At 41.0% G+C, this 22,993-nt stretch overlaps 1 protein-coding gene and 1 long non-coding RNA gene across 10 annotated transcripts in view; one reads left to right on the top strand and one right to left on the bottom strand.

Moving 5' to 3' along the window:
- ABCC9 (ATP binding cassette subfamily C member 9) overlaps positions 1-22,993 on the top strand; it is a 151,220-nt gene that overhangs the window by 41,620 nt on the left and 86,607 nt on the right. For all 8 annotated transcript variants that reach the window (XM_070048295.1, XM_070048296.1, XM_017343242.3 and 5 more), the window contains 5 exon segments: positions 2,079-2,213; positions 4,523-4,685; positions 10,035-10,075; positions 10,959-11,101; positions 18,691-18,799. In XM_070048295.1, coding sequence (XP_069904396.1) covers positions 2,079-2,213; positions 4,523-4,685; positions 10,035-10,075; positions 10,959-11,101; positions 18,691-18,799 — 591 coding nt within the window.
- Positions 676-18,718, bottom strand: LOC108176992 (uncharacterized). Of its 2 annotated transcripts, XR_001793707.3 has the most exons (3): positions 18,592-18,718; positions 1,637-1,717; positions 883-1,007 (listed from the first exon to the last, which is right to left on the bottom strand). It is a non-coding gene; the product is annotated as an uncharacterized lncRNA (long non-coding RNA). The 2 variants fall into 2 exon arrangements; XR_011379025.1 differs by lacking the exon at positions 18,592-18,718 and having other exon boundaries at positions 676-1,007; positions 1,637-2,086.

The raw sequence follows: 22,993 nt of genomic DNA, 5'->3' as shown, positions 1-22,993 counted from the left end.
AGAGCAAGACAATTAGCTCAGTACTGGCATACTCTTTGAATGTGCTAATGTTATATTTGTTTTACAGACAGGTAAGCTGAGACTCATCAATACATTAAGAAAGTACAGTTAGGAATTTTTGCTCTACTGTTCCATTGCACAGTACTTAATCTCTGAAAGCATTATTTCTGTAATTATAAAATTGGAATAATGATAGTATCTGCTTTGTAGAGTTGTGGAAATTGTCAAGATTTAATGCCAGTATGTGTAAAGCATTTGCAACAATGTCTAGCATTCTGTGGTGATTGCTCCTAGTTGGTATTACTGTGTAAATTCTTCCAAGTCACAGAGCCAAGATTTGGCCCCTTTCATTTTGACAGACTCTCTTACAGCTTTGCTAAGATGGAGCGATGGATTTAATCTACTCCATAGCATTAATAGCTAGTATGTTATAAAATATCAGGCTTTTTAGGTGTTAGGAACACTGACAAACCAGAGGACTATTTAGATTTCTTTTTTGTAAAACAGCATTTTAGTAAAGACATGTGGTTAATCCCCTACCTCCAACTGGGTAAAAATGGCAAAAGAAATGGATTCTGGTTTTTTTTTTTTTTTTTTTTTTTTTGCTGTCGTCTTAAATATTTTTCGCCATCTGAAGCTTTGCATTCTGTAGATGGAGCTTAAACTGTAGACGTATTTTTTTTTAAAAGATTTTTATTTATTTATTTGAGAAGTAGAGTTACAGACGGTGAGAGGGAGAGACAAGAGAAAGGTCTTTGATCCGCAGGTTCACTCCCCAAATGGCCACAATGGCTGGAGCTGCACTGATCTGAAGCCAGGAGCCAGGAGCTTCCTCTGGGTCTCCCACGTGGGCGCAGGGGTCCAAGGACTTGGGTCATCCTCCACTGCTTTCCCAGGTCACAGCAGAGAGCTGAATCGGAAGAAGAGCAGCCGGGACTAGAACCGGTGCCTATATGGGATGCCGGCGCCGCAGGCGGAGGATCAACCCACTGTGCCATGCACTGGCCCTGTAGACATATTTTTGACAGAATCTGTCACCTATGTACCTGGGTACTACATTTATTAACAGTGTATAAAATAATAAAAGAGATATGCTAGTTTTTTAACTTTTCGTCTCATTTTTAAAGTGGAAGGAGGAGCCAAGTAGTGTAGTGCTTGGCACAAAAGTAAAATGAAGATATGTTTTGTTTTATCAAAATGTACTTATGGTAGTCCATTAAATAGCTGCCTGTGTTGTATAAATAAGTGCACTGAGAATCCCACAATGCACTGAATGACTGCTTTTGTGAGTGAATTCAGGGGAGACTTTGTTTAGATGAGAATTCCTAGTGTACCTAATTCACTTGCTAGCAAGCCTGTGTCCTTGCCACCAGAAAGCAGTTATGTTCTCATGGCATAGAGTATGTGCTTAAACTGTGTAGCCACAATTCACGAACTGAGCTTTTGAGCCATGATAAATTGAGCTCTAGGAAAAAAAAATATTTCCATGCTAGCAAAATCAATTCTTGAGTCTTTAAAGGAATACAAGGAAAGTGTCAAACCAAGGAGAATAGCCATATGGTTTAGGCTTGGATTTTGGTAAATAAGTATAAAAAGGGAAGTGAGACAGGGAGGTATTGCAACTTTGGGTTCTTACCAGTTCCAGTGAAGCCTTGCCTTCTTGGCATGACGTGATGATTGGATTCCAGATAATTCTACCAGTCAACAACCAGGCATCCTTGAAGTTAGGATAATTCAAAGAGAAAATGGAAGGTTGAGTGATAGCATTTTCCAGAAAAAATGCTCTGCCATTTAAAACATATTAAGTCTGCTTTAGAAGGTCAGGAGCATCATGGGCGCAGCCTGCAACTTCATCCAGTAAATAGATTTGACACCAGTTGCGCAGCTCATCATACTAAAAATAAATTCCTAGTGCTTAGCCTTCCTCAAATAAAAAATAGTTAGAACCCAGCTGTCACAGTTGAGTTGACTTCCAAATAAACTTAATAATTAAGAGGTACTACATTTCCATTAAAAATATGTCCTTTGCTGCAGCGGCTCCCACAGTCTCATTCGTGCCCATGTGTTTCTCTTGCTAGATCATCATGGGAGTGATTCTGCTCTACAATTTACTTGGATCCAGCGCATTGGTTGGTGCAGCTGTCATTGTACTCCTTGCACCAATGCAGTACTTCATTGCCACAAAGTTGGCAGAAGCTCAGAAGAGCACTCTTGTAAGTGACATCTCTTGGAAACTTGATGAGGAAGATACAGTCATGCTATTTCATTTTTCTAATATAGGAAGTTCCTACATACCACTCAGGACAATTTGGAAGTCATTGTATTTCATGTTAATCCTTAGGCAGTGAATGTGTGTTTCTTATGTTGCAAAAATAATTTATAGAAGTGGATTGGAAATGTAAGACTTGACAGTCTGAGAATTAAAATACCCGATTCACAATTTCTGCTGTTTTTAAGCGCAGTAAGGTGATGAGACTAGGGATCTCCTTCAGTCTCTTGTGGACAGAATACAGTTGAGTATAGTTGGAGGCCACTGTATGTCAGTTACTGATATGGAAGAAATGGATCAAGAGCTGAGGGAGGGGCCAGAGATGGAATGTCCCCAGGGGACTTAAGCCATGTGATGATCTACAGAGTGACATTGACATGTGTCCTCGGCAGCTGCTGTGACTCAATGTGTTCATGGTCAACTTGACAAGCCAGGAAGAGCCGAGTTTTTGACCCTTTCTGGCTTCAATTTGCCATGAAATCATTTTATTTGAGCAAGAATTGGCTTCTTTTAAAGAAGTACTTGCAAATAACAAATTGTTGACAGCATGTTTAGAAATAAAGGTTGATTAAATACGAGCAAGAATGTGTGTAAATCAGGCGTAAAATGCAGAGATGTTGCCACTGATGGAATGGTCTCTCCAGTTGGTCTTTCCACTGTGACAGTGAGTTGTCAGTCACACATTGGCTTTTATCACGTTTTTCTCTGCTGCTTCGAATGAGGCTGCTCCTCGTTGCTGCCTGAGCCAGCTCTGCTTTGTACTCCAACAGACAAGTACAGGAAGGTGTGGAAAAGGGGCACAAGTGGAGAGGCAAATGTCTTCAAACATCTGTCTCTCATTTAGCCATTCAGGCCATATTCATTCACTCACCCAACCATCACCTGATAGACACTTAAGACCTTGAAAAGTCAAAAAGATGGAAAAAAGAAAAGAAAGAACCGAGGCAGTTTCTACTTTTGCATTCCCCTTTCTCTTTGTGGCCCCCGCATTGCCCTTGTGATATTTAATGGATCATATTGTTCCTTGCTAGTAAGAACTTAAAAGAAATGTGTTAAAATCTCGTGAAGTTCAAGGTAATAGTCTTGATTTCAGCAACTGTATTATGAAACTACAGTGTGACTGCACACAATACTTTACTCTCATGTTCCCAGATCAGGAGCCAGCTAACTCTACTTAAATTTACATTTTTTTTCTTTTTCTAAGTATGATTGGTCATGCTGAGGAGAGAATAAAATGATTTGGATGTTAGGAGCCATTGTAGGTTCTCTATCATTTCCTTATATTATGTCCATACTATATCTGCTGACTTTATTCAAGGAAATCGTGGGAAATGAAAGATTCTAAAGCATAGCAACGTAGATACAACAGCTTTTAGAAGGAAATAAGTTTTGAGGCCATCTAATTAAAATCTTCACTTCAATACACTTGTTTTTGTTTATTTGAAAGAGAGATAAGGAGGGAGGGGGAGAGCTCTTAAGTCTTCTGATTCGCTTCCCAAATGCCAGCAACAACTGGGGCTGGGCCAGGCTGACCCAGGCTGAAGCCAAGAGCCTAGAACTCAGTCTGAGTCTTCCACATGGGTGACAGGGACCCAAACACATGAGCCATCACTTGCTGCCTCCCAGGGGCACATCAGCAGGAAGCTGGAATTGGAAGCAGAGCCGGGATCTCAGCACAGGCACTCTGATATGGGATGTAGGTAGCCCTGCTGGCAGCTTAACTGCTGTACCAAATGCCTTGACCTTCAACTTTTCATTTTAAAGTAGAGGGGTGGAGAGTTGACAAGGTGCAGCCAGTTAAGCTTCTGCTTGGGATGCCACAACTCACACAGGAGTCCTGGTTCTCCTGGCTACCCTGCTTCTGATCCATCTTCATGATAATACATCCTAGCAGGCAGCAGATGATGGCCCTAGTGCTTGGGCCCCTGCCATTCACAAGGTACCTGGGTGGAGTTCTGGACTCCTGGCTTCTGCCTGACCCAGCCCTGGCTGTTGTGGACATTTGGGGTGTAAACCATTGTATGGGAGATGTCTCTCTCTGTTGCTTTGCCTTTCAAGTAGATGCAAATAAATAGATAAACATAAAAAAGTTGATGGAAGCACAAAGAATTTACTTCTCCTAGGAATTTCATTGCCAGTAGAATTGAGCCTATCAGAAATCAAGATCTCCTCAATTCCTGTCCATGAACCACTCCTGCCTTTCTGACTTACCTGGATATAGTTTGAATTTTTATGTTTTCTTCATTTTTACAGGACTACTCTACTGAAAGACTGAAAAAAACAAATGAAATATTGAAAGGCATCAAACTTCTCAAGTTGTATGCCTGGGAGCACATTTTCTGTAAGAGTGTAGAAGAAACACGAGTGAAAGAGCTTTCCAGTCTCAAAGCGTTTGCCCTGTACACATCACTTTCCAGTAAGTTCTGCAGCTCTAAGGACAGGCAGTGTCAGCAGTAACCAACAAACACACAATTTATTCAGTTTAGATTGTGATCAGTGAGATGTTCTAGCCACTAAAGGAGGGCTATTTATTTCCTACACGTGCATTCTTCAATAGCCAGTACCCATGTGAGGTTAATGTTTAAAGACCGGGAAAAACACAGGTCTAAAGTCAAGTAGGCCTGAATTTGCTTCCTTACAAAGTGCATCTCTATGGTCTTGTGACTTTGAAAAAAAATCCTTGATTTTGTCATCTGTAAGATGAAGATGGTAATGATTTTATACCTGTAATTGAAACACTTATCAGTTACAGTTAGGCTGGGTAGCTGGTTTCACTGTACATTTTTTTTTTTTTTGGTCTCCAGTATTTTAATTTTGGAAAATGTAGATGGTTACAGAAATTGTATCAGAAAAGTAATTGCCAACATTCATTGTACATTTTCTTTAAATTGATTTGACTACATTACTATTGATTTTATCCCAAAGACCCTGTAAAATTACCTGCAGTGTTTTTAACTGTCTTTTTGAGAGCACATATTAGAGTATTTAAAAAAGTTTGTGAAAAATGGAATTAAGTCAGCGCCGCAGCTCAACAGGCTAATCCTCCACCTAGCGGTGCCGGCACACCGGGTTCTAGTCCCGGTCAGGGTGCTGGATTCTGTCCTGGTTGCCCCTCTTCCAGGCCAGCTCTCTGCTGTGGCCCGGGTGTGCAGTGGAGGATGGCCCAAGTGCTTGGGCCCTGCACCCCATGGGAGACCAGGAGAAGCACCTGGCTCCTGCCTTCAGATTAGCGCGGTGCGCCACCCGCGGCGACCACTGGAGTGTGAGCCAACAGCAAAGGAAGACTTTTCTCTCTGTCTCTCTCTCACTGTCCACTCTGCCTGTCAAAAAAAAAAAAAAAGAAAAGAAAAAAGAAAGAAAGAAAAGAACAAAAAGGAGTTAAAAGTGTGAGTTTATTTTTATGCAAAACAGTTTTGAAATCCATGCATAGTTTTTTGTAATATGCATTTCCCATGTATTACTAAAAGATTTTTTTGCTCCAAAATCAACTACATTTAATTCCATTTTTCATTGACTTTTTGACCCTCCGTTGTGTTTTCTTAAACATTGTACAGGAAGTGCTGCTCTTGAAAATTGAGGGGAAACATCATTTGCAGGTGAAAGAAGCAAAACTCCCTTCTTATAAACCCTACTTTCTAACACATTTCAAGAATTTTTGAATACTAAGTGTTGTTATTTTCAACTCTAGTTTTTGAAAACAATTATTATAGAAATACTGCTGGTTTTTCTCCCCCTCAGGGAGTACTTTTCCCCTGAGTACTCTCAAGGATGATGAGTTTGTTAGTTACTGCACATGAACTTAGCCTAAGTACTTCCACTAATATTTGTTTATCAATTTTGTGTGTCAGTTTTGCTTATCTCTCTTCTAATACCTTCAGTAACTTATCATTTGGGATGTATGTATATTTTCTCTTGAATCATAAACCTCTTTGGATCTTAGAGATGATAATTTATTTTGTGACATAGGCTACAGAAGCTAATATTTTCTCTAAATCTATCTCTTCTAGCCCTAATGGTTGATGTACCAGAATTAGGAAATTTTATTGTCCAGCTGGGCACTACTGCTAGTGTGCCATCAAAATGCTACAAGGCAGGATGATTTAGATCCACTTGCTCATATGAAGGGATCTTTCATAGAGAAGTTCATTTTGGCACAAGAAATTGGGAGAGCCATGCTTACTTGTATAGTAGTACCCTAAGCTGTGGCCCCTTCCATATGCCTTTTTCTGCAGTGGGCTGAAATTCCCATGGGGAAGATGGATGCAGCCATATTGTAATGTAATGATCATGACAATAATAGCAATAACAACAACAGTGGAAATACAGAGGGTATTCAGCAAAGAAGCTTTCATACGTCATCTCATTTAATCCTCACAACAGCGCAGTGATTTAGATTCTATTACAAACTCCAGTTTATAAGTTAAGAGACTGAAGTATTAATAATTGAAGTAACTTAAAGTTCCTCCAAGTCATCCAGGTACTAGATGGCAGAGGTAGAATTTTGTTTTATGCTGAAATTTTATGTCTTTGAAAGGCAAGGAAGGAAGGAGGGACGGAGAGAGAGACAGAGTCAGAGAGCGAGAGAAAGAGAAACACACTCCCATCTGTTGGTTTACTCCCCAAATGCCTACAGCAGTCAGGGCTAGGGTAGGCTTAAGTCAAGAGCCGGAACTCAGTCCAAGTCTCCTACATGGTGATAGGTGTTATATCTTAATGTTAGCCATTGCAAAGCACACCGGACACCGGAGTAAGGGAACGCCCTACAGACCGGAGTGAAGGGGCGGCGAAGGAAAAAGGGAGACTATAAGAGAGAGAGACAGAGAGGAGAGGAGCTAGCAAGGAGAGAAGATAGAGCAGAGAAGAGGAGAGAGGAGAGCAGAGCCAAGAGAGAAGAACCAAGAACCAAGAGACCAGAGGAGGAGGCTTGAGAGAGGAACTGAGAGAGAGCAGGAGAGAAGGGCCAAGAGCCAAGAGCCCAGAGGAGGAGGCTAGAGAGAGGAACCAAGAGAGAGCAGGAGAGAAGGGCCAAGAGAGCACATGTTCAGGAACAGGCCCTTTTAAAACTTTGCCTGAGGGTGGGCAGGGAAGCAGGAGCAGCGAATCCCATTAGGATGGGGGTGGAGCCTGGCTCAGGTAGCTGGGCCATGTGGCCACCTGGCTACAACTGCGCCAGTTTCCTAACAGATAGGGACTCAAGTACTTGAGCTGTCACCTTTACCTCCCAGAGTGATTTACTGGAAGCTGGAATCAGAAGCAGAACTGAGATTTGAACCCTGGCACTCTTAGAGAAGATGTGAGTGTCCTAAGTGGCATCCTAACCACTGAGCCAATTGAGTGACCCCTAGAGATCAGCTATTAACCCAGCTTGTCTGTCTCCAGAGTAAGACTTCGGTTAGTTTTTGAAGTTGAGATGTAAGAGGAGCAAGGGCAGACATAGTCTTAACAATAAGGTACCATAAAGATAAAAATCCATGTGTTCACAATAGGAAGCAGGAATTGTGAGTCATTGACCACAGAAAGCAAAATGATTTCGTCAAAGACGGTGTTCTTGATGGTTGAGAGCTTGAACCATGGGAGTTGAATAGTGCTGGCTGCAAATCCCAGTCCTGCTGCTTTGTAGTAGTGTGGCCTTGTGCCAAATACTTATATCCTTCTAACCTCAATTTCTTCATCTGTAATATGGAATAACAGTAATGCCTCCCAAGGAGGATTCCAGTAAAGATTAAAGTGGTTAGGAATGACACAAACGTTTATTGAGTACACACTACATTCCAGGAACTATGTCAATTACTTCATACTTATGATCTTGTTTAAAGCTTCTGGCTAATGGGCTAGTGCCCAGTAACCTCTATTCCTCAATTTCCTCCTTTAAAAACTGGTACATCAGTAACATTTTGATCCCAGAATCCACTGAGGAAGTGCGACATTGCTAACAAATATCAGAATAATAGTATTTGTACAGCACTATGCAGAGACTCTCTCTCACAGGAGGAAGGGGGTGAAAGAGGACTGTGCACCATAGTAGTTAACTCTCAGATCCTCGAGGGCAAGCTGACCAGGAGGTTCCGCAGCCCGTCAGCTGTCCACCTTGCTCAGTGACTTGGGAAAGTCTCAAGTTCCTCCTCATTAATGTAGAATGTATTAATAGTACTTTGGGAAATTAAATAAGGTAATGTTTTTTACGTGGTATCTACAAATTTCATAAAGCAAAGTCAGAACAAATCATATAGAATTGAAGATCCATTTCTATTTTTATAGTTGTACTTTCTACTTGAGATAATATTTGAAGGGAAAAGAAATTTTTAAAAATCGTTTTCTAGTCTTCATTGCCAAATGGTGATGAACTGTTTATGAGTTCAATTCATGGGTTAAGGCAGAAAGACTCGATTTTATTTTTCTCTCTCCATTTTGATAGAGTTGTATAAGGAGAAATAGAAAGAACTTGAGGCTTTTGAACCAGCAAGTTGTAGGTATTAATCCAACCATTATCATTTGCTACTTTGGAATATTGTACATTACCCACCTAGGAACATGGTCTTTTTTTTTTTTTTTTTTTGACAGGCAGAGTTAGACAGAGAGAAAGGTCTTCTTTTTCCATTGGTTCAACCCCCCAAATGGCCGCTATGGCCGGCACGCTGTGCCGATCCGAAGCCAGGAGCCAGGTGCTTCCTCCTGTCTCCCATGCGGGTGCAGGGCCCAAGGACTTAGGCCATCCTCCACTGCCTTCCCGGGCCACAGCAGAGAGCTGGACTGGAATAGGAGCAACTGGAACAGAATCCAGCGCCCCAACCAGGACTAGAACCCGGGGTGCCGGCGCCACAGGTGGAGGATTAGCCTAGTGAACCGTGGCGCCAGCCCATTACCCATCTAAGTGGATTCCTCCTTACTGTGTGGAGTGTTGCAATCATTGTATATGAGAATGTGTATAAAATTCTATACTTCAGTAATTACAAGCTGTTGAGTGGGAGTTGAACAAGGTGGTGGCACAGGCTGGGGAGCCAGGCTGCAGGGTTTGAATGCCAGTTGTGTGGCCTTGAAATTCCCGTTCTCCATCTTTTTTAATAAGCTAGTGAGAATATGTATTTCCTGGTACAGATTGCTATATAAATGCCTTCTAATTAAATGGCAGGAGTAGTTATTTTTCATCAAGAGGAGATTGCTTAAAGATGTAGAATATAGATAAATTAGAATGATAAGAGTGTAAAAAAAAACACACACTCTTAGAAAATAACCAAAGGAGAAACTCTGGGGCGGAAATGTGGCTGCTCATCTATGTGACACTCAGATCAGTTTGGGTTCCTAGCCCTGTGCTAGAATTGATGTTTGATAACTGAATCACATGTGGACCTGCACGACCTGATGCTGTTCCGTGTGCCGAGGTGAGGGTACTCGCTGAGGGGGGACGATTTTGAAAGCCTGGCTCTATGGTGCCAAGAAACCAAGGCCCCAGTGCTTACTTTGTCAGGACCTGGCTCCAAGGATTATTTTATCTGGATGTTGTTTGTAACATTTAACAAGAAAAAAAAAACCCTAATTTTTCCATGAAGAAAAAACCAGTTTCCAGTGAAGACTGATCTGTATGTGGATCCCATATGACTGTGGAGGAGATACAAGTGGGACATTTTTCTAGACCGCAGACAAAATGTGATTTAACCCACTTTGTTCTGTCTTCAAGGAAAGTTGAAGTAACAATAGACGATTAGCTGAAGTTTCTGAAAATGTCTCCGTGGCTCTGCGAAACTAACATATTTATTTCTTTCCGCAGTCTTCATGAACGCAGCAATTCCCATAGCAGCTGTCCTTGCCGTAAGACACGTTTTCTTGCTTTTAGAAACAGAACCAAATCACTGTCTATAAATGCTTTATGGGCTAGGATGTGTGGGTGGCAGTGTATGTTGCCTCACTTCTGCCACTTGCCTCTCTGTGGTCTCCATCATGATAGTTCTAATCCATGCTTGCTTCATGGAGAGCCTTTGGAGGTTGGGATCCAGATACTTCTTTGTTGTAGGTGGCTACTTCCAGCACTGGGATGTGTAGCAGCATCCCTGGCTTCTACCTACTCAAGCCAGTAGCACACTCAGTCATGACAATCAAAAATATTCCCCGACATTGCCAAATATCCCCAGGAGGGCAGAATTAACAACGGTTCAGAACTAACCTGGTTCCTAGGCATTCAGACAATAGGATGGGCTCGATCAACGACCAGAAAGTATAAAGTAATTACGTTACCTTTCACACTAAAACGGCAAGCTTTGCAGCTGGTATTATTTTTAGAAAATGAATATGTCTTCCCTGGACACCAATGCTGTAATTATAGTAAAGATCTATGACTGAGACCCTAAAGCAGCAGACCGTTCTCTCTTCCCATAGAACACTTAGTATTGGTCAGAAAGAGCCTGATTACTTGTTAAGAACTTCGGGTTTTCCATCCACTTATTGCCTTTACTCAGTCATTTGTCAGAAGTCAATTTCCTGCTCTGTTCATGGAATCTGTTCTGTCTCACAAGTCTGCTGGGCTGGCATGTAAGCCAGTAAGAGCTCACCCAGAACAAGGACTGTCTTAGGATGTCTTGGATAAAACAGCTGTGTTCATAGTTGTAATAGATGTACTGGCATGATACGTTGGGTTTGTAAACCTGAATAGAAGGCCAGGTGTCGCTTTCTCTAATGACTCTCTTCCCGTGCACAGACGTTTGTGACCCATGCCTATGCCAGCGGGAATAACCTGCAGCCTGCTGAGGCCTTTGCTTCGCTGTCTCTGTTTCATATCCTGGTCACACCACTCTTCCTGCTGTCCACGGTGGTCAGATTTGCAGTCAAAGCCATCATCAGGTATGCACTGAACTATCTGGAATTGTCTATGGATTGGTCATGGAAATAATGCATAATCAAAGTAGTGAATTTGAAAAAAAGTATGTAAAAGATCATTAAAGTCACTGTGTAGAAATAATCTGTTAAAATTTTGATATACTACCTCCTTTTACTTCATTTAAAAATTATTTTAAATTTATGTAGCTTTTGACTCCTTGTTTCACTTGTTTTTATTATTTCCTCCTCATTAACATCTTACAATACATGATGTTTACTGGCTATGTGATTGGCCATTATCAGCAGTATTCTAATTTATTTAATGATTACCTTTTTATTAGATACTTAGAATGTTTGTTTGCTCCCTAATATACCTAACATTGAAGCAAAGTCCTTTTTTATCTTTGAACTTTTCTCTGATGACTTTCTAGATTTTGTTTCTAGAAGTGAAGATATTGGTTCCAGCAGAATGCACATCTTTAAGGCTCTTGATGAATATGGCTACATTGCTTTTCACTGATACTGTGGTCAGTCAAGGGATATACATTTTTAAATACGTTTTTATGAATATGGCCATAATGTTTTTCAGTGGAACAGTACCCATTAAAATGTGCATCAGTAGTGAATGAAAGTGTTCATATCAAATGCATTTTCTGTTTTAATTTTAACTCAGCCAAAAAATAAAAAATAATCCAGGTTCATAGTCTCTGCAAATGGAAACATTGGCAAGATGTAGTATGTTGCTCATTTCAATATATATGCCTCTGTAGTGTTTCTAACAAGTATAGATTTTTCTTAAAATACCCCATAATGTATAACTACTAAAAATAGGTGTTGGTAAGGTGTTTGATGTAGCAACTAAGATGCCAGTTATGAGTGCCTGAGTTTGAATCCTGTCCGGTCATAACTCCAGCTTTCTGCTAATGCAGATCCTGGGAAGCAATGGTGATTGGATTCCTGCCACCCACACAGGAGCATAGATTGATTGCCCTGGGCCTTGGGGACTTTGGGCAGTAAAGAAGCAGATTGGGGACACTGCTCCTCTCTCTGCCTCTCAAATAAGTGAATACAAATATTAAAAAATAGATATGATATAACATCTATATATTATATAGATTATATATCCATATACTATTATATATCTATATATTAATATATTTTATTATATTATATAATAATAACCATTTCCCCATCACATTTAGTAACACCAGGACATTGAAAAATATTGTGGGGAAAAATGGAACTAAAAAATGGTTTATTTTGATGTAAAAAATAAATTTACTCGAAATATCAGATGTATTTTGAAGTCCATGCATATCTGTGTCTTTGAAACGTTCATGGAAAATGCATCTTAAGAGAAAATTACACCAATTTCAAAATGATTTTGCCTCCAAATAAATTCACCTTTTAATTCATAAACTTCATGGACTTTTTGAAGCGCTTTTCTATCATTTAAACAAGTATGTTACCAAGCTGCTTTACACTGTACTGTATATACCATATTCTTTCATGTCCTAGACTGTCTTATAAACAAGGCCATTTTGAAGTAGTATTGGCTTTTGGCTACATGGTCTGCATAAACCTTATAAAATCGCAGCATGTTTCATAGGCAGCCATTATTACCTTTATATCTAATATTTGAAAGAAACGCCAACATGTTTCAATAATGAGGGAAAATTGAGGCCAAAAATATATGAAGTAAAGTGTTGCCATTGACAGCAACATAAGGTTTTTTACAATGAGAGAATTTTCCCTGTGTCTAAGTATCACTGAGAAAACTTGTCTTCAATGTTCCGGTTGGAGGCAACAGCTCACATTGGCTTTACCAATGGCTTAATACCAAAAAAAAAAACCATTAAAAAGCATATGAATTATCTTACATAAATCCAGTTCTGATAGGATAGATAGTATCCTAATACAGTTTCTGTCTGATTCCCTAAAGCATGTCATTGTCATTACTAACCAGCTTGCAAAAGTTGAGGCCCTCCAGTCTCATCTGGCCACGTTTTCTTTTCTTATTGTCCTGCCTTTGGAAACTGCTGTTCAAATACCGAGTTTTGAAGCACTGCTTCCAAATTAGGCAGTGCCCTGGAAGGGAAGCTACTCTAAACAGTAAAGTTGATAAATGACCGGAGTCTGCTATTTTGGTCCTTATTTTCATGTTCTCCACTTAACGACTGTCCCTTTTGTGGTAGCACTTTCAATTGGAATTTGACTTCGCACTCTCAACGGAGACAGAATGCGGTTGATAACTTAGAACAGATAACTCCTCTGATATCAAGATGTTAGCACAGGGCAAAAGGACAGTAACAGTTGATTTGAAACAAGCAGACATCCAAGAGTGGTCCCCAATTCACAATGATTAGTTCTGTTCTGATAGATCCTAGGATGGTTGAGGGTAAATAATATCCCCTCCACGTGTCCGGTTAGCACCCTGTCTTCCATGCGTCTCAGGGAAAATGCATTTGCTACTTTGATAGTGACCTAATTGCAGGCTCTGCTCCACATTTTCCAGGCCCTAGGCTTAGCATAGCTGGTTTCTGTAAAATGAGTTTCAAAGGTAGATTTGTGGCTCCTACAGCGATGGCTGGTCAACAGCAGCGGCCAATCCCTTCTGCGTTGTGTGCCAGTTCCGGGAACCCATGGGAGTGTTTTCCCAGTGTTGATGGGGCTCTGTGTTCTCTGTGCCTGGGAACCCATGACCAGGCTGTGATGCCAGTTGGCCCACAGCGAGTTGAGCAGGCTGTTTATAATTGGAGACTTTGGTCATCTGATTTTGAAACCTCCTCTTTGGCGCTGAGAAAGTTCTAAATTTGTCCCTGCCCTCTTTTTTTCTTTTTAAAAACATCTCTTTATTTTCATTTTTTGTTTGAAAGACAGAGAGACAAATAGAGATCTTCCATCCACTGGTTCATTCCTGCAGTGTTCACAACAGCCAGGGCTGGGCCAGGCCAAGGCAAGGAGCCTGGAGCTCCATTTAGGTTTACCAAGTGGGTGGTAGTGATTCCAGTACCTGAATCAGAAAGCATTGCCTCTCAGGGTGCACATGAGCAGGAAACTTGATGGAGAACAGAGTAGCCAGGACTCAAACCAAGCAATCAGTATGGGATGTGGGTGTCCCATGTGGCATCTTAGCACTGCTGTGCCAAACGCCAGCTCTTCCCTATACTCCTAAATACACTCATTTTTTTGGTGGGTTAGAATGGACTGCCATGTACTCCCAAATTTGTATCACACATGCGTGTGAGGGACTTGTACACTTCTCCACTGGAGGAAAATTCTATGCCATGTGAAATTCTCTGTCCAGGAAAAGGCTATGCTTCCTTTTAAAAAGACTTAGCTGGTTATCCACTGTTGCATTCACAGCATTCAGTGGGTTGGACCACTTGTAACATGGGAGAAAGAAGCACGTTGTCTCCTAAGTCTAGTACTGTGTGGAGAAAGTGAAGAAAAGTCACTGTTACTGAAAACATTAAATTGAATAAGAAGGATTTTTTTCTGGCCTCATATCTCCACTTTGGATTATTCATAAAGAAATAGCTTATGTGTCTTTTCTGGGAGATACCATGTTGAATTATTTAGAAGTAATTTGAGTTGAGGTAGCTGATATTTGAGGTATATAATGCAATGTGTGTCGAAAGGCATTATTTGCCAAGGAAAAAGAGTGTGTAACTAATCCCTCACTCTCTTGGGAAATTTCTTTGTGTCCTCTCCTGTGGACCTCTTGGAGGAGTGTGTGCTTGGCTGTTTCCACTGCATTACCTGCAGGCAAACAAATTGTCTCTGCTATCTATCATCACACCTACTCACCCTCAGGCCTGATTTCTATATTTCAATTCACAAAATGTCTTTGTTCCTACCAAAAACCATGGCACTACCAGGAACAAAATCTGCTATTTCCAATTAATACAACACCTCTCCAAGGTACTTGGGCTGTCTAGACACCCAAAGTGAAATTTGAGAAGTGGAAAAAGAACACATAAACTTAAATCTTAACATGTTTGTGATTAATCTAAACAAATGGGAAATTCACAAGATACTGAGCAAACAGAAACTTGATCAGGATCAGAGATAGTTGCTTTTAACCCCTAGCCCTGTAATACTCATTGTTCAACCTCTAGCCTGTTACTCCATGTCACTACAGCTCAGCTTCCTCTCGTGAAAAAAGGACACAAGTAATAACATCTGCTTATGATGGCTAAGAAAATTAAATGAGATGATACATAAAACTGTATAGCCTATTGCCTAAGTATGCCTTTTATCATTACCTATTTTAGTAATTTATCCTCACTTTATGCATCCCTGTTCCATGCCTCAGGTAATCTTCTGTAGGTCTACATTTATTTTATTTATTTATTAAACCTCAGTTACACTGCTAGACATTAGGGATTGCAAAGGTAGACGTAGGCCTGCATAGATCCACACTCTAGTTGGAGAGATCAGGAAGGGAAATGAATTACAACATGGTGTGTGCCATGCTGGGAGGATGCTATCCACAAAATGCCACAGCCCATGGATGAGGACGCTGGAAGCTTATTGAGAGACCTGGGAGACTGCCTGGTCAGTGAAGGTTTGAGGGAGGTGGTTCTCCTTCGTATTTACTAAAGAAAAGGCAGTGCTTGGCCCATTGGAAGAAAAGGTGAATCGGAGAGAGCAGTATGTTCAAGGGAAACGGATGAGTCCGTAGGTAAAAATCTTTGTATTGTAAGGAGAATAAAATTCTATGTAGTTGGAGAAAAGACTCTGAGGTAGAAAGTATCGTGGGATGAAGCTGAGCAATATAACCCTAATTAACTGTTGTTTAAAAGAATATTTATTAATTTGAAAGGCAGAAGGCACATGGAAGGGGAGAGAGAGGTCTTTCATCTGCTGATTGACTTGCCAAATGCCTGCAACAGCAGAGGCTGTGCCAGGCTGATGCCAAGAGCTATGAAATCAATCCAGGTCTCTGCTGTGGGTGACTGGGACTCCTGCCCATGAGTCATACCTGCTGCCCCTCCCCCATCCCCCGGATGTGCACTAGCAGAAAGTTGTATGGGGAATGGAGCTGGATGGATCTTGAACCCAGGCTCTCCAATCTAATAAGTAAAGATGTAGAGCGGCAAAGGGGCACCATTTTTATTTTAAGGAGAGAATTGTTGCATGAATAGATACACATTTTAAAATCATAACCGTGGCAACATAGTGGAGATTATCTCATCCTTGGTCTGAATTTGTACATTTTCCATAACCATTTTGACTGTGTGATTTCTGAAAGGACTTTGTATGAACAGGAAATGTTTGTATTCTCTATCCATTCACCAGGCATTATTTTTATATTTCTAGTGTGGTGCCTTTCAGGGTTGAATGATCAGACTTGGCTAGCAAAGGTTCAGAGAGCACAGAAACCAAAGCTCTTATTTAAACAGTCATCTCTTTAAGTTGTTAGTCCAATTTGGAAGCTAATAGACTGCCCCAGTAGATTTTATCTACCTTTATGTTTCTGTGGCATGCAAGACCAAAGGCCTTGAAGATCATGGGCAACAGACATAATTAAATTTATTTTCCTTTATTATGTTAGCATGTCACAGAAACAATCTGGCAAGACCTATCTGGGGGCACTGAACTTAACTACAGGCTCAAATAAAATGAAGGAAAAAACCCTCTACTATGAATATCTACTTTGTGGTTTCTCATCAAGAACAATACTTCCACTGTCACTCATGTTGCCAATACCCACAGTGTGTTTGCTCCCAGCATCCTACCCCGCATAAGGGAGCATTTCTTTGCATTTGCAATGTCACAGAATTTTCTTAAGGCAATTCTGCAGACTTTACCTGTAAGAAGATGTTTTCAAACCATGTTATTGTTTTGTTTTTATTCATTTACATTTTATTCATTGATACTTTTGCTCCTGATCTTATGGTAGTGATTTGAAACAAGAATGGAAAGGGTGGATTGCTAAGAAGTCACGTGCACTGCCTACGGAGACCACAAATATAGGCAAGCCATTGTTCTGGAGCAGAGCCTTGTAAACCATCGTGTCTATATGAGCACCTCTGCATGTTGTTAAAACATATATTTTGACTGATATTTTGGAGTAGGGCCCAAGGCTCTCTGTTTCTAATAAACTCCCAGGTGACTCTTGCAGCTGAATCTCAGCCAATTCTTTGAGTAGCAAGAGTCTAGAGGGCCCTCTTACTGGTTCAGAAACTACCTAAGTGGGATGCTACAGTGGTCAGTGGCCCCAGATCTGAGTAGTGTATGCTAAATTATTTTAGGTGGGTTACTTAACTTCTCTGTACGTCCTTTCCCTTCATTTGTAAAATTATAATAATAAAACTTACTTCCCTCATTGGTATTATTTTTAACCACCTTATTCCAGGTTCCTATCCAACTCTGCTATCTTTGACAAGGAGTATACTTCCAAAGGAGAAAAATTGCAAAGGAAATGCCATGTAATTTAGGATGACAGACTGTCTTGGTATTCCTGAGCTTTTATGATTTTAGCACTGAAAGGCTTATGTCCCAAGAAACCCTCAGTCCTGGGCAATTCTGGATGCTCGGTTATCCCAACTAACTTCCCAGTTGGTCTTGAAAAATGACTCTTGGGGGCTGGTATTGTGGTGTAGTGGATTAAGACACTGCTTGTGTGTGGGGAGCAATCCGGACTAGACTAAGTTACTCGAATTAGGACTTATTCTATGCATCTGCTCTCCCACAATATGGCGCTGGGAGAGAAGTAAACAGCTTCCGCACAGCTGCCTCCAGTTCAACTAATAAACTGTAGGACTTGCTCCTGATTGGAGGAGAGCAGCGTACTCGGCGTGTGGGCAGCCGAGTTGGGATTGGCGGAGGAGGACTATAAAGGAGGAGAGAGACGGCATGCACCGGGAACATCTATGGGGAACATCTAAGGGAACCCGTGCAGCCCCCGAGAAAGCCGGCCGGCGGTGTGCCGCTCCCCTGCGGAAGTGGGGAATGTGGCCAGGGGGAACTGCCCTTCCACGGAGGTGGAAGGGATAGTAGCCAACCCGGGAAGAACCAGCAGCAAACCCGGGGAGGGCCAAGCAGACGAAAGAACAGCGCAGGGTCCTGTGTCGTTCCTCCACGAAGAGGGGGAGCGACATATTGGTGCCGTGACTCGGATATGAAGCCTAGGCAGGGCTTAGTGTCGTTCCTCCACGAAGAGGGGGAGCGACACTTGTGATGCTTGTATCCCATATCAGGCACCAGTTTGGGTTCCAGCTATCCCACTTTCATTTCAACTCCCTGCAAATATACCTGGGAAAGGAGTCAAGTGCTTGGTCCCTGCCATCCACTTGGAAGACTCAAAGGGGTTGGAGCCGTGCTCTCTCCCTCCCTCTCCCTCCCTCTCCCTGCCTCTCCCTCCCTTTCCCTCCCTCTCCCTTCCTCTCCCTTTCACTCTCCCTATCTCTGTCTCATGTGTGTGTGTGTGTGTGTGTGTGTGTGTGTAACCTTCAAATAAATTAATCTTAAAAAAAAAAAAAAGGCTCTGGGAGGCAAATATTCACCATAATAATGAATGAGGGAAGTGCTTATTCCTTTAGTTAATTCTTGGTTGGTTGGTGGAGTTCTGCTGTTAAACCTTATTCTGTGTTTGCATTTTGCAGTGTTCAAAAGCTCAATGAGTTTCTCTTGAGTGATGAAATTGGTGATGACAGTTGGCGAACTGGTGAAACTTCTCTTCCTTTTGAGTCCTGTAAGAAACACACCGGAGTTGTAAGTGCTCTTGCTCATTATGGAGCCGTGAATAGAGGACAGTCTGAACAGAATGCATGTTTAATAGGGTTGGAATCAGAAGAAACCGTAAGCTTTATTTTTGAACCCACATGGAGAAAAGTTGCTTGCTGCATCTACAGCAAACTTCACAAGTCTAAAATCCATAAACACATGTGTAAGGCTGATTCTGATACATTATGAAAGAATTATCCCCCAAAACGGATAATGCATGTTCAGTGGAAAAAGAAATTAAGTTGTTTCTTCAGGCTTTATGTAAAAATAATACAAAGCAAGTTTACTGCTCCTTCACCATAGTTCAGTTACATTACACTTTTTGGTTTTAAAATGTACCAGCTGATGTATTATGTCTTTTTTTAAAAAAAAAAAGATTTATTTATTGGGCCGGTGCCGTGGCTCACTTGGTTAATCCTCCGCCTGTGGCACCGGCATCCCATATGGGCGCCGGGTTCTAGTCCCGGTTGCTCCTCTTCCAGTCCAGCTCTCTGCTGTGGCCCAGGAAGGCAGTGGAGGATGGCCCAAGTGCTTGGGCACCTGCACCCGCATGGGAGACTGGGAGGAAGCACCTGGCTCCTGGCTTCAGATCAGCACTGTGCCAGCTGTAGCAGCTATTAGGGGAGTGAACCAACGGAAGGAAGACCTTTCCCTCTGTCTCTCTTTCACTGTCTATAACTCTACCTGTCAAATAAATTTAAAAAAAGGATTTACTTATTTATTTGAAAGTCAAAATTACACAGAGAGAGAGAGGTCTTCCATCCGCTGGTTCACTCCCCAGTTGGCCACAACGGCTGGGGCTGCACTGATTCTAAGTTACGAGACAGGAGCTTCTTCCAGGTCTGCCACGTGGGTGCAAGGATCCAAGGACTTGGCCACTTTCTACTGCTTTCCCAGGCCATAGCAGAGAGCTGGATCAGCAGTGGAGCAGCCGAGACTCGAACTGGAGCCCAAATGGGATGCTGGCACTGCAGGCGGCAGCTTTACCTGCTACGCCACACCACCGGCTCTGTATTATGTTTTTGATCCACCTGTCCTTATTATTATCCGTCCTTATTTTGTTGTGATTGCACATATTGAGTTTGCCGCCTCTGTGGCTTGAATAAAGCCATGAGATTAGAAATGAGCAGAGCTAGAATTAACACCTGAATCTGAAAGTTGTAGACCATTCCATTCATCCATGACACAAACATTTACTCTTTATCTACATGAAGTCTGGAAACATGGTCAGTATTATTTTATCATGTGTTATGTGGTATATGATAGACCATTTATTTTGTATTTCCTGGTGTTTCCTGACATATTGGCTACTCTATACTTTGTACCAAATCCCTGGGATGTGGCTATGAACAAGGCACATGAGATCCTTCCTCTCATGGAGTTTGTTTTCTTAAGATAGGAGTCAGGTGCAAAAAAAGTTAAAAAAAATGTATTACAGTACATTTTAGGTACTCTGTTAGTTACTCCAGATCAGGGAAGACAAGTGATATTTGTCCTTTTGAGACTGGTTTATTTCACTAAGTATAATGGTTTCCAGTTGCATCCAATTTGTTGCAAATAGACATTTTAAGATTTGATGATTGTTTACAGCCCTTGTCTCTTCTTTTGAGGAACAGTTACATTTTTTTCTTCCTGCTGTGTTGTGAACTTTTTACTTAGTATAGGGTTAAACTTATGAGTATTAAATAAACTGAAAATATATTTTGGGAATATGAGAGGGAGGAGGAAGAAGGGTTGGAGAATGGGCGGCAGGGAAGGTGGAGTAGGAAATTTCACTGTGTTCCTGAATCTATATGAAATACCTGAAACTTGTATAACAAATAAACTTTTAAAAAATAAAGATAATTTCACTGCATGAAGAAGACACAAGAGGGTACTGGAGAATGCATGCGAAGCTTAAAGCAGGGCGGCCATTGCCCAGAGGTTCCCTCTGAAGAGCAGCCTTTGAGCTGAGCCACGAATGAAGAGATGGTACACATCGTGCAAAGACCTGAGAGAAGCACACTTGAGGCAGGGGAACTAGAGCTGTGACGACCCCGAGGTGGGAAGTCCTTTGATGTATTTGAGGGACAGAGGGGCATCATGACTGGAACCTGGCAAGGAAGGGGACTATGAGGTGGGGTACTAACAGTGACGAGGGTCTTGTAGGACACATGGGAAAAGTTTGGATTTTCTTGACCTGCAGCAGCAAACCATTGGAAGACTTTAAAGTATGAATTAATGTAATTTTGTTTATTTTTTTTAAATTGTTTTGGCTACTGTGGAGAGAAAAGTTAATGGGGACAAAGAGTGTACCAGGTCAATCAGTAAAGAGGTCATTATGATCATGTAGATGGGAAATCATGATGGTTAGAATTAGTGTTTGTTATGGGTGCAATAGACCTTGTGAACACCTGATCAGATTCAGTGTACATTTTGAAGTTACGCTAATAAAAACTTGGAATAGTTTGTATGAAGGAGATGAGGGAAAAAGAATTCAAGGAAGAGTTGTGGGTTGGTTGTTGGCGTAACTCTTGGGTGGATGGGTTAGCTGTGAACTGAAATAGGGAGGCTGAGAAGTGAGTAGATTGGTAGTTAGGGTAAATCGAGGTATATTTAGCACATGATAAATTTGAGATACTTAGTGACATCAAAGAAGAGACAATGGCAATGGAAATGTAAATTTAAGAGTCATTAGCCATTAGATTATTATTTACATCAGTGGAACTGTGACTGTCCTGGAATCCATATCTGAAAAAGTCCAAGGAAATTCTTTAAAATTAGCGTGCATCTTTCTAGCAGTAATGTAGAAAGATGCACATTCCAAAATGAGTCATGTAATAAGTTAATATTAGTTGTTCATGTTACTATTAGAGAATGATATGTGATCCAACAAAAATGCACATACAATCTTCTAACTGAAATTGATTGGAACTTGGAAAGCCTTACCAGGAAGTCAGTCTATATCAAATTTTTCATCACATCATGTTTTAAACTACTAAAAATAGTTAAACCAAACACTTGGCTATATTTAAACTACTGTTTTCTTTTGATTTTCTGGAGTTATGTTTTTTTACTCTCAGTTAAGTTGTTTTATTAAGCAGGTGTGGTTGTGTCTGAGAAAGAAGTACCACCCAAACTTCTACACACTGGAGTAACAGTGTCTTACCATGGTGGCTTGCTATTGTGTGGGTAGGGACCTAAAGGCAAGAATGTATTAAAGACTGTCTATATTTTTAGACAGCCAGAAAATCAAATATTTTATTAGAACCAGCCTTGTCACAGTTAGCAGATTCTGGACTACCAAAGAACACATGAAATCATCTTTCAGAGATGTGTGGATGACCAGAGTGACCTCAAGAAAGGAGATGCAGGAGGTCAAGTTCATGGAGTTAGAGAAATCTGAAAAATATTTCATACGAAATAAGGGATAGCAGAAAAATTGAACTGAGAAAAGGTTTTTGGAAGGAAAAATGGATCCCCTTCAAATGCATCCAATATCTTCAGGGTTATTGAAACCAGACTGGACTTGTGATGTCTTTTAGGGTCATTCATCACTGCTGATGGGCCAAACCACAAACGACAAACTTTTTTAGATGGAGTGAAAAATGCTGTGTGTTTGAAAATAACACTCATGGAAACTGCTTCTTGAGATGCTATGTATTTTGTAAAAGCTTAGAGTTAAGTGGTTTGGCTGTAGCATCTCCATGGAGAATTAGTGACATTCTAGAGCCAACGTCTCTTCAAATTACATCTGTGGAGCTCTAGCTCAAACCTCTGTCAACACATCTCTTCTTCCCACCCTCTCCTCTATTCAGTGAAGAGCATGAGGTCATTCCTTTTGGACCTCTGGGTAAAACTGCTATAGAATTAGACTCTAGACTATAGTGAATTTTTTATGTGTAGGTGTAGACCTGTTCTGTGGAAGATATACCTATCCCCAAGAACCGTAGCTTTCCACAGCATCTCATGTAGGGTACTTCTAAGGATGTCTGAGTGCTGTGAGAAGTACAAAGAACACATACTGTCTGTTTTTTAAGGTAGAATGTGTTTTGCATTTTCTATGTGATAGAACCACTGCTAATACTTTTTTTCCTGTTTTCTGATTGACTTTTAAAAATCTGTGCATTTAGGTGTGTGGAGCTTAGGAATGTACTATTCAATAGTTTTTATTTCCTTTTGATACCCCAATTGTTAGAAATT

This window comes from Oryctolagus cuniculus, chromosome 9 (assembly GCF_964237555.1).
Source record: "Oryctolagus cuniculus chromosome 9, mOryCun1.1, whole genome shotgun sequence".
Taxonomy (NCBI): domain Eukaryota; kingdom Metazoa; phylum Chordata; class Mammalia; order Lagomorpha; family Leporidae; genus Oryctolagus; species Oryctolagus cuniculus.
This window is presented reverse-complemented; position numbering and strand designations above follow the sequence as displayed.